The sequence below is a fragment of the Limulus polyphemus genome, unplaced genomic scaffold, assembly GCF_000517525.1.
Source record: "Limulus polyphemus unplaced genomic scaffold, Limulus_polyphemus-2.1.2 Scaffold9210, whole genome shotgun sequence".
NCBI lineage: Eukaryota > Metazoa > Arthropoda > Merostomata > Xiphosura > Limulidae > Limulus > Limulus polyphemus.
The window spans coordinates 1-12097 of NW_013674820.1; the positions used below are offsets into that span (position 1 = coordinate 1).

Genomic DNA, 12097 nt, shown 5'->3' on the forward strand with positions numbered 1-12097 from the left:
AGAATAATGTATCACTACTATCACTTGACAGGACAACTTGTTACAATGTTTCGAGTTTTAATAATCTTGTATCACTACTATCACTTGACAGGGCAACTTGCTACATTGTTTCGAGTTTTAATAATCATGTATCACTACTATCACTTGACAGGGCAACTTGTTACAATGTTTCGAGTTTTAATAATCATGTATCGCTTGACAGGGCAACTTGTTACAATGTTTCAAGTTTTAATAATCATGTATCGCTTGACAGGGCAACTTGTTACAATGTTTCAAGTTTTAATAATAATGCATCACTTGACAGGACAACTTGTTACAATGTTTCGAGTTTTTAGAATAATGTATCACTTGACAGGGCAACTTATCATTTTTGTTTTAGAATAATAAGATAAACGACGGATTATTTAAAAAATAAACACCTTTCAAACAGAAATAAGACATATTTTAAAAGAATTTCCTTAATCCTTAGCCATGTATAATTTCTACTGACTGTTTACTGAACCCAGACCATCCATCTGCTTGGTGCAGATAACATTGAAATCTCGGGAGACCAAATCGCCTTTAAAAATAGTTTAAGTGTAGAGCAGATGGCTATTGTAGAGATGCCTTCCTACGTTCACGAGCCAGTTGAGCTGTTAGTACTGTACCGATTCTGGATAGCGTTTGTTTTTCAATAGCTGGAACATGCCAGTGTCACCTGTTTTAATTTTTCAGCCACAGTTTTACTTCGTGGCAGTTATGAGTTGGATTCTACACTGATCTAATTACAATGGCTACATTTTTATATGTTGAATGAACTTAAGTAAACTCGGCATCGTAGCCAGCTCCTAAATCAAGTTTTTACGGGCTAAATGAAGGACATAGGTACAGACTACATATAGACATATAATTTATGTAGCACCTCGTGCCCTATACCTTTCTGAAGCGTCAAAAACTTAAAGCGTTATATATAATTATAGTGAACCGGAACCACAAGTAAACTTATCCTGTTTACTCACACGTCAATAATCCAGACAATCATTTAGCAGGAACAAAGTATATCTTCCTTTTAGTGACGGGTACTTAACAATTTCCTTAGTTGTTTATAGTGTTAGTGACAAATTATTATAAAAAACTCGAAACATTGTAACAAGTTGCCCTGTCAAGTGATAGTAGTGATACATTATTCTAAAAACTCGAAACATTGTAACTCATTTTTGTTTTAGAATAATAAGTTAAGTGACGGATTACTCGATGTTTGTCCGGTATAATTCACAAATATTAGCACATTGTTGTTTCTAACGATAGTTGGAATATTTCCAACAATATTCGCCTATTTAATGCGCGGGGAATACGTTTTAGCACCACACAGATTGAAACTTGGCATGCGCTTGCCAGCTCAGAAATCTGGAGCTTTACTGGATGGTCAACCGGCTGCCCCCTAGTGGTCAGCAAAGTTACTACGCTAAAAACCGGGTTTCGATACCCACGGTGGACACAACAGATAACCAACGTGGCTTTGTTAAAAAACTAACAAACAACATTAGAAGGTAGAAAGCATCGTTCGGATACTTTAGTTTAAACTGTTGTTTGATTTTTGTTTATGGTTTACAGGACAAATGATTTTTGTTTTCGAAACATTATTTTGAAAACTAAGAAGAAAGTATGCATGAGGTAAGAAAATCATACCCTCTCCTTTTCATAGCATATTCTCCTAAAATAACTATGTTATTTATAGAATTCGCAGGTATCGTAAATAGCTTACTTTGTCTTCAAACACCACATTTGTCGTTATAAATGGTGCCATTTTCACTCATTTTAAACGTATTTCTACTCAGATAACATCTGATAATGACAACTTCGACGGCTCCCGCCAAGCACGTGACGTGAAACACTGCTTTATAGGGAAACTAATAAATCCGCCCCCTAGTGTGCTAAAAAAGCAATCTAAAAGATCTTAGAATTTATATAAAAAAGCATTATGAACAAACGCACCACATGAAAGGCAAATGTGGGGATGGATAAAACAGTTTTTATTGTACATTTATTTGACTCTAGGATAGCTTTGTTTACTTTGAAGTTCTTATCCCTAAAGTATATCTATGATAGAGACGCACTTTTTTTTTTTTTACTGACGACAGATTGTACTCTGTTTTAATAGAGTTTATCCATGAGATTATCACTAACAAGATGCATTATAAGTCAGGAACAAATATCAGTGGTTTAGTTACTTCATTGGTAAACATAAAGTCCAGATAGATTTTTAAAAAAAATACAAGTTCAGAAAACATTAATCGCATTTGTATTTATACTAAAGCTATCCGTATTTTATATTTATGACAAAGCTACTAAAGCTATCCGTATTTTATATTTATGACAAAGCTACTAAAGCTATCCGTATTTTGTATTTATGCTAAAGCTACTAAAGCTATCCGTATTTTATATTTATGCTAAAGCTACTAAAGCTATCCGTATTTTATATTTATGACAAAGCTACTAAAGCTATCCGTATTTTATATTTATGCTAAAGCTACTAAAGCTATCCGTATTTTATATTTATGACAAAGCTACTAAAGCTATCCGTATTTTATATTTATGACAAAGCTACTAAAGCTATCCGTATTTTGTATTTATGCTAAAGCTACTAAAGCTATCCGTATTTTGTATTTATGACAAAACTACTAAAGCTATCCGTATTTTGTATTAATGACAAGGCTGCTAAAGCTATCTGTATTTTGTATTTATGACAAAGCTACTAAGCCTATTTGTAGTTTGTATTTATGGCAAGGCTACTAAAGCTATCTGTATTTTGTATTTATGACAAAGCTTTAAACTATCTGCCGCCGTCTTTAATTTTGAACTACTGACCAGAGAGAAGGAAGCCAGTCATAAGCAACCTACCACTCACGCTAAGGAACTGATTGTCACCCTTATAATACACCCACGGTTTAGAGAGCGGAGAATATTTTGTGGTATCACACTTATCAAAACTAGGCTCGCCATGTCCAAAATCCAGTACACAATGACGCTTGGAAATGTCAAAATTAAAAATAAGACAACATATATAACCATCTTAAGGAACAGTTGTGACTATCGGATATTAATCGTTTAATAGTCTGTAAAATAATATAAGTCTAATTATTAATTAGTTATTCAATATTAATTAAGTTTTATCCATCCTCCGTTTCAACTGCTAATCAGGCGCCGTCTCCATAGAGGTCCTGAGAAGGTGTTGATGGGGGATCTTGATAGACAGAGGGGGATATGTTATTTATTCTTCTAGAATCTGTCCGTATAGCTGCTTGAGAGCTATCTGCACCAGGCGTCCCTAATTTTGTAGTGATATACTAGAGAGAAGGCAGCTAGTCAACACCATCCATCGCCAACTCTTGGGTTATTCTTTACCTACGAATATTGGGATTGACCGTGTCATTATAACGCCCCCACGGCTGAAAGGACGAGTATGTTTGGTGACCGGTTTCGACCCGCAGATTGCGAGTCGAGTTCCCTATCCATTAGGCCACGTTGTGCCGACTTCTATGATAGTTTGACTGACAGTGTTATCAGTTAGGCGCATGTAGACCACTTTTCCTTTACGCTTAGATGATAGTATATGCTGCTAATGGTGACGATTTCTTAGGCTTAGGTGATAGTATAGGCTGCTAATGGTGACGACACCTTAGGCTTAGGTGATAGTATAGGCTGCTAATGGTGACGACACCTTAGGCTTAGGTGATAGTATAGACTGCTAATGGTGACGACACCTTAGACTTAGGTGATAGTATAGGCTGCTAATGGTAACGATACCTTAGGCTTAAGTGATAGTGTAGGCTGCTAATGGTGACGACACCTTAGGCTTAGGTGATAGTATAGGCTGCTAATGGTAACGATACCTTAGGCTTAAGTGATAGTGTAGGCTGCTAATGGTGACAATATATAACCATCGTTTATCGTAATTCGATCTTTTTGTTTCTTTTCAAACGATAAGTATGTTATAAGTTAATTTCATTAATTAATTATGAGAGTATGTAATTTAGAAAATCCGTCATATAAGTTTATACAAAATTATAAGTTCAAAAAATAAAAACACTGCACTCAAACAGCAAACTAACTTTAGAAACAGAACATACTTCATAGATAAATCACGTGAAACAGAACATACTTCATAGATAAATCACGTGAAGTAAACTATGACGCGTATGATGAAATTTAATAGCTTGTTTGCACTATGTTGTAAGACACAAATAATTCATCACTTATCTATATTGAGATGAATCATTTTGTTGAAATATGCAATTTATAGTCATGAGCTGTTCTTACAGTTCATTACACACGTAAACCGGAAGTATAACCACTTATATTTAGTAGCGTGTTTTAAAGTCCTTAAACAGGTCTCACCGCCATTTTAATCTTTTCAGAAAGCATTTACTTACATGTCAAAAATAAAAAGTTCCGATAACCAAACTACCGACTTTGTATGTTTTTCTTATAACAAAGCCACATCGGGCTGTCTGCTGTGTCCACCGAAGAGAATCGAACCCCTGAATTTAGCGTTGTAAGTCCGAAGACGTACCGCTGTCCCACCGAGGGACACCGATTCTGAAATACTGTTCGGTTGTATTAATTGAACAAAACACCTTCCTAGTTAACAGATGGACTATTTGTTTTCTCGGATCGTTACAAGAGAAGGCTGTACATAATGTTTCGGTTGTCTTATCAGGAATTAATAACTCGTATTATTTTTTTTAAAACATAAATACATATATATATATATTTATACGTTCAGCTTTTACTCCTGACTAAATATATATATAATATATCAAACATAAACATAAAGGAAACAGGATAAATAAAACCGAACTTTATTTAAAACCACACACCTTATTCCTGCACCAGCGTGAAACATAAAAGGTATTACGATGCACGAAAATAAACTTTTCTGATTCATTTCTGCTCTGTTACAAAAAACTTCAAAAGCTTGTCTCGTTATTCACAGAATTTATTATTCTAAAAGTAACCAACCAGAGCTAACAGCCAACAAGTGTTAATAATGTCATTTTATTTCATTTGTCAATAGTAGCAGATTTTTAGTGTCTTTCAACCTGAACGCACACGTGCATATTCTGAATCCACTGAGGAACTGTGCGTATAAAGTATGTGGTTGTGAAAATACAAAATTATTTGTTTTAATGGTTTGAACAAATACAAATAATATATATATACTATTAACAGTATTATGGATTTCGTCTTCAATTAGCGGTAATCCTAAATTCAAAAAATTGTATCCTATGTTGAAGCGCGAATACTTGTGGAAGTTTTACTATTTTTTTGTTTAAGGGAGAATTCCAATATTTATCTTACATTCAACATTCAAAGTACAAGTTTCTAATCGAAATGTACTTCAACATGACTGAATCTTGTTCTGTTTGTGCTAAAAGAAGTTAGGGTTAATTGTACATTTGCAAATAACTTAAAACAAGGAACAAAACTGACCGTATGGTTAGGGTTAGTTGTATTTCTACAAATAACTTTAAACAAGGAACAAAACTGGCTATATGGTTAGGGTTAATTGTATATCTACAAATGATTTAAAACAAGGAACAAACTTACTATATGGTTAGGGTTAGTTGTATATCTACAAATAACTTAAAACAAGGAACAAAACTGACTATATGGCTAGGGTTAGTTGTATATCTACAAATAACTTAAAACAAGGAACAAGACTGACTATATGGTTAGTTGTATATCTACAAATAATTTAAAACAAGGAACAAACTTACTATATGGTTAGGGTTAGTTGTATATCTACAAATGATTTAAAACAAGGAACACTGCTGACTATATTAGAAATCCTTATAATTCGACTACTCTCGCAATTGTATGAGCACCGTTCAAACTCTGCACGATTTGCCAATTAGACTTTTGTTGAATTTTACATGCTTATCACTTCGTAGAAACACTTGTGTTAACTTCCGAATAACATTATCATTCTGATTACCTTAAAAATAACAAGAGAAAAAATATCTGTCAAATCCATGTGGAAAGCTGGAAAAAATATAGACTATAAGTGTATTATATATTTAAAAAAAGGAAATAGGTGTAATATACAGGAAAGTGAGAAACCTACAGAAATTTCTCAAATATCAATAAAAGTCAAAATACTTATTGTGAACTTACGTGTTTTGTCCTGTATTAATGTTAACCTGAAAATGCTGCTATTAATCATTTAAAAACAATAGAAGTTATAGTATACTTCCCGGACTGAAATATGCACTTTTCATGAAATTCTGATATTAATCTACATATGAGTAAATGGCAAACCATCGGGGCCGTAATACATTGGATCGACACATTTTCGAAAAAGCCAATGATAACACAGTTTTCAATCACGTGGTGTCTCTTGAACGCTTTATGGCCCTGTAGATCGATAAACAATAGGATCACAACATATTGACTCAACCCGTTGCCGACAACGCGTTACGGCCCTACAGATGGTAGCCAACAGAGCTTTCATCTCACTCGTGGAGTCAATACGTTATTACCCTGCTGGCTACCATCAAATTTTCCGCAACGCTTTGAACCAATACATTATGGCTTGCCATACGAGAGCGTATTAATTATTATGATTGCAAAGGTGGATATATTTGCATCGTTAGTATTTTCAAAGTTACACATTTGACACGTTAACTGTTGTTCAAACCTCACTTTGAGTGTAATAAAGTAGGTTTAATACATTTTTATTTAGACGTTAAGAATTTTCCGAAAATAAAGTCTGATTCGTCTCTTTGTGTGTGTGCTGATTTGCAAATACATACGGTTTATATACGTAAATCAAAAATAACTTTATTTTAAGCACAAAGCTACACAGTGGGCTATCTGCGCTATCCACAGGCATCGTGGAGAATCGAACCTTGGATGTTAGCGTTGAAAGGCCTCGCTGGAGCTTATCGCTGAGCCATTGCAGGGGGGAAGGTCAAATCGAAAATATAACAATCAGCGTATGATATGTTACTAGTTAACTTTTACATCAACGTAGTAGTTGAAATCTATGACATGTCTATTACAGAAGCCCCCACACAGTGGCACAGCGGTATGTCTGCGGACTTACAACGCTAGAATCCGGGTTTCGATACCCGTGGTGAGCAAAGCACAGGTAGCCCATTGCGTAGCTTTGTGCTTAATTACAAACAAACAAACAATTATAGAAAACTATTTCAAATCCTCCGGGGGGTCAGCAGTAAAAGTAGGGACTGGCAACCCTAAAATCTGGGGTTCGATTCCCTGAGGTGGACAAAGCGCAGATAGCCCAATGTGGCTCTTCGCTGAAACAAACAAGGTTATTCCAATTTTACAAGGGTTAACATTAAACATATCAACTACTATTTGTGATATTGGAATTATACATGTTACTGTTCTCAAACTTATTTATCGTGTAGGTTTTATCCATATAGACTAGATATCAAGAAAACGTTGTTAGTGGCTTTATTTCTTGGTATTTCCTAGATAATATTTGTTTGTTTAGCGTAAAGCTACACAATGGAATCGAACCTCGGATTTTATCGTTGTAAGTCCGTAAACTAACTCTGGAACCACCAGGTGGAGCTAAGATTTGTTGAGTTTCGGACTTATACATCCTCAATTAATTTCAATGATTTTAAAAGTTATACAAACAGTAGTTCTTAGCACCTTGCTAGAAAGAGCATATCAAACTTACGGAGTTGCATAAAACCCTAAACCGAAAAATACATATTTATTTGTTGCGACATCAGAACTAAATCTTTAAACATTTTTATGAGATTGTCAGAGCAAACAATTGAAAAAATATATACATACAGTGTACTCATATCTTCGTCTTTTATTATACAAGATAGCCACATAACATAACATGTGCCACTACTTATACCAGAAAATACACGTGCAGAAACACAATGGAGGAAAACAGGTACGCGAGTACATATGTGCTTGTTCGTGTTCGTTAGTAATAAAACATAGTTAGAAAAAAATGGCACTCTAAAACGACTGGTGATAATGGCTCCGGAATTATTAAAGATGTTGAAACAACAGTAACAGTGTACAGTGGAAAAATAAAAATAGACTTCCAGAAACATAATTTTTCGGTATCCCCCCCTTCCCCCCCGTTTGGGAAGTAGAACTTCGCATTGCTCCTTAGGTTATTTTTACCGGCGCTACTATCATCAAGTATTTTTTCGCAATTCGTACTTGTAACCCTTAGCAACAACAAAAGTATTGTAACCCTTAGCAACAACAAAAGTGTTGTAACCCTTAGCAACAACAAAAGTGTTGTAACCCTTAGCAACAACAAAACAAAGCAATCGTTTTATGAAATAATCTGTAAACAGACAGAAGCCATTTTTTAAACGAACTTGAACAGAAGAAAATACTATTCCTTTAAAATCCAGAGACTACAATTATAAATAAACTATAAAACTAACAAATGTTTATTTAACTACAGTTTAGCTTAGGAATGTTAATTTTGTTTATTGTAAACAAAAAAGTTACTGCGTAGATCGTCGTATATTTCGTCTTAGGAAACTACATGGCTGATTTTTTAACGCGATTTTTATCACAAAATTTATGCACAATTGTCACTTACAATGATACAAGTCAATTACCCAATCAATAACTGTTACAAAATAATTTAACGAAAATGTACAGACAAAAAAAAATTAAGAAAACAAGCTTGAATTTATTAACACATTCATTAAAAACACGCTTATTTCTACTCTTTTTTTTTACATACAGAAAAACTAATTTCTAACATTTAAACGATCGCAGAATAATAACAGCATAAAAAAGGTCTTTAAAAGAACACTTGTATACTTACCCATAAAGTTTACTTTTGAATACTAGATGAATAATTATGAAACATGAAAATAAAATACTCAAACAAAACCTTTTATAGTGATCCCAAAGTTTTAACAAAGTAAATATTTTAACTTTCCAGACACACTATTTATATAACGATCAGACACAATGTATTATTTAGAAGAAAATCAATTAGTTATATATATTACTACACAAACCTAAATATTAAGTATATTTAGCTTCTTGTTCAAGTGTTGAACAATGAATATCCAGTAATAAGGCCTAACAAGGAATATCCAGTAATAAGGCCTAGCAAGGAATATCCAGTAACAACGGCTGTCACAATTAATATGAAAAGTTACATTTACGAAAATGAAAAATGGGCGATAGATTAACTAACCATAATTTAACATTGTAAGTTAAATTATTTTTAATTAATGTTTCATCTTTGTAACTGTAACTTTTCAGGTTAATGTTTTCAAACTTAATATTTATGTATCATCTACTCCACTTTATATCGGCACAGTAATTAAAACGTCTTTAACGTTAAAACACACCCTGAACACGTAAATCTATCATAAAAATACAACATCAAACAATAATAGGCTTAACAGAACATTTGAGCATATATAATAACTATGCTTAATTAGTTAATATAAAAAGTTTCAAGTTTTAAAAACACGTTTTACTTAAATACTACGACTATGCACTGAAAATTAGGAAAACACACGTGCAAGGCTTCTTGAACATAATTTATTATAATTAATAAATTATATAATAACCTTAGCCTAAATCGTTAAGCAACGTCCTTTCGATCCGTTTTCACTCTTTTGGCCAATTCTTCAATCACTTCTTTAAAAATCACTGGATCTATGTTCAGTCCCAACATGAATATAATGAACCAATTTCCAATAGAACCATTTTTAACGACAGTTTTTAAATCTTCCGGGCAGACGATTCGAAAACGAAAGTTTAACAAATACACCCTCACGGGCTGACAGGCAATAATAACAACCCGATAAATAAGAACTAATCCAGTAAGAATCGCCAAAACTATGAACCAAAACCATAGAAATATGTAAATTTTTTCATTAACTATGTTTAAAGGCAACAAACATAAAGCATCGTGTGATTCTAGATTTCCAGATGCACCAAACTTGAAAAACCTGCATTTTGCAACCCGCGGGAAAACTCGAATCATGGGATCTAACCTCTCGCTTTGTTCCATTTCGGAAAATTGTATAACATCCAAACCATACGTTAAAAATTCTCCATCAAAGAAAAGGTTCATTAGAAACATCTGACCAACAACATTGACAAACGTTAAGGCCTCACAAAAAAAATATTTTAAGGCATACCAATCATGCTGCCCTGAACTACATGTTAAATAATCAACCAAGAGCTTCTTCTTCTGTTTCTTCTCCGTTTCTGCAAACAGTCCAATGTCCAGGTCCATCATCAAGGCTTGGATTTTCCCACCTTCCCATAACTTCCAAAGCCACTTAGGAAAATAAAACAATGCCGCTTGAAAAAACAACATAAAACACACCCATTGGTAATATTTGTGATATTTGAGTTCTTGGGAGCTTAAGTCGCTGGGCAAATAACCTGCGTCGACTCCTGGATAAGGAATTTCCTTACCCACAATTTTGTCGTAGGCACTAGGTAGTGAAAAAGTTGCGTGGATCCAGCAATATGTGTTGATTATACTCTGGGGTACTTCTTCGCTTTTGATACAGTCGATTGGATCCCCCACGAACTGTTTCATCGATACAACTATAGTGAACGCTAACAGTACCGTAACGGTTACTGCATAATGTAGCCTAAATACGTCGTTGTCTATCTGTATTCTACTGGTTTTCAACAGACTTTTCAAGCTGCGTATCACGTCTAACATTGTGGTACTTTGACAACGAACAGAAGACACCCACCTCTCAAATCACTTCAATAAAACACGTTATTCGCGCCGAAACGATTATTGTTTATAATTATTTGCAAAGTATCATGGGATATTACCCGCTTCCCCACTCCCATTGGTGCATAGCAAACCAACAATTACACTTATTTTATTACCACGTGGTGCAACTATATTGAAATATTTGGCGCTACTCAATTGCAGACATCAAGCTAAGTAGCTCCATGACATGTATTTCAAAGTTTAAAGCGTGTTTTTGATAATTTCTTGTGACAGGTTTTTACTCTGAACTTCACGCCGTCTCAGCTATAGTGGAGATTATTAGTAATTTCATATTAAAATATTTTATATTGGTCATTCAAAATAAAATTTTCCTTTAGTCTAACTTGGATTCATGTCTTCATAATGGATTCACTTTTCTAATTTAAAAAGACTATAATTTCAAGGTTAGGCCAGCTTTACGACATAAAGTTAGGAACTCGCTAATCTTCAATATATTTACCACATCTCGACATCAAGCAGTTGAAACGCGGGCGTGTTTTACAATCTTAGCCGCGAAACAGGTCTTGAGCTTGGGGTCCTGGATTCTTCTACACCACTGGACCAGTCAGACTGTCAACTTTTTGAATCAAGTAGATAGCTGATGAAGAAGTATACAAAATTCTGATATTTAGTGTTAAATATGGGCTTATAGTATTACATAAGGCGTTATGAGGGTGACCGTTGTGCTTATCGTAAATGACTGGCTGGGAGATGAATTCAAAATTCAAGAACTACAAAGCTCCATATTAATTCCACGATTCATCACTATCAAACATGAACTTTCAAAGTATCTGTTCATAAGACGAAAATTAAACTACAGCTACAAACTATACTTTTTAAACTTTAAAAACATTATTATGAATACATAAAATAAGCTAGCCTTGTATGTATACTGCAGTCTAGGTAAGCCTACTTCCTTCTTCCTACCTTCTCCGAGCTCTCGTTCTCTAAATGCGATTTTGTGAGCATGCGTAAAATTCACGAGATGTCGTTTTGAGTGGCAAGGTATTTGGAACGTAGGATATACTTGTTAGCTTCTCAACAATTACATTTATTTCACAAAAGAAAACTCTTACTAATCAGAATCCAGATTAAAATAATTTTGTAACATATATTTTATTATTAAGGTAAAAAAAAATTAACGTACATAAAAAAATGTGGACGATTTTTAACACATAAAAAATACGTTGAAACACCACTTAGATAACAGCGAAGTATTCGAAATTATATTTTTTGAATTATCGACTTTAAAAGGGTTAAAATATTGCCAAGTTTAACGTTGATAATTTTGAACTTGTATGTCATGTGTGTGTATGTATGTATATATATAAATAT

At 33.9% G+C, this 12097-nt stretch overlaps 1 protein-coding gene across 2 annotated transcripts; it reads right to left on the minus strand.

Moving 5' to 3' along the window:
* Positions 1 to 7816: 7816 nt before the first annotated feature.
* Positions 7817 to 11616, minus strand: LOC106475812 (innexin shaking-B-like). 2 transcript variants are annotated; one of them, XR_002608992.1, is made up of 2 exons: positions 9506 to 11616; positions 8369 to 8380 (listed from the first exon to the last, which is right to left on the minus strand). XR_002608992.1 is itself a non-coding variant. In XM_022379835.1 (1 exon), the coding sequence occupies exon 1, from the start codon at positions 10700 to 10702 to the stop codon at positions 9602 to 9604; it is 1101 nt and encodes a 366-aa protein (XP_022235543.1). In that variant the 5' UTR covers positions 10703 to 11616; the 3' UTR covers positions 7817 to 9601. The 2 variants fall into 2 exon arrangements, 1 of the variants encoding a protein (XP_022235543.1); XM_022379835.1 differs by having other exon boundaries at positions 7817 to 11616.
* Between the last annotated feature and the right edge of the window lie 481 nt (positions 11617 to 12097).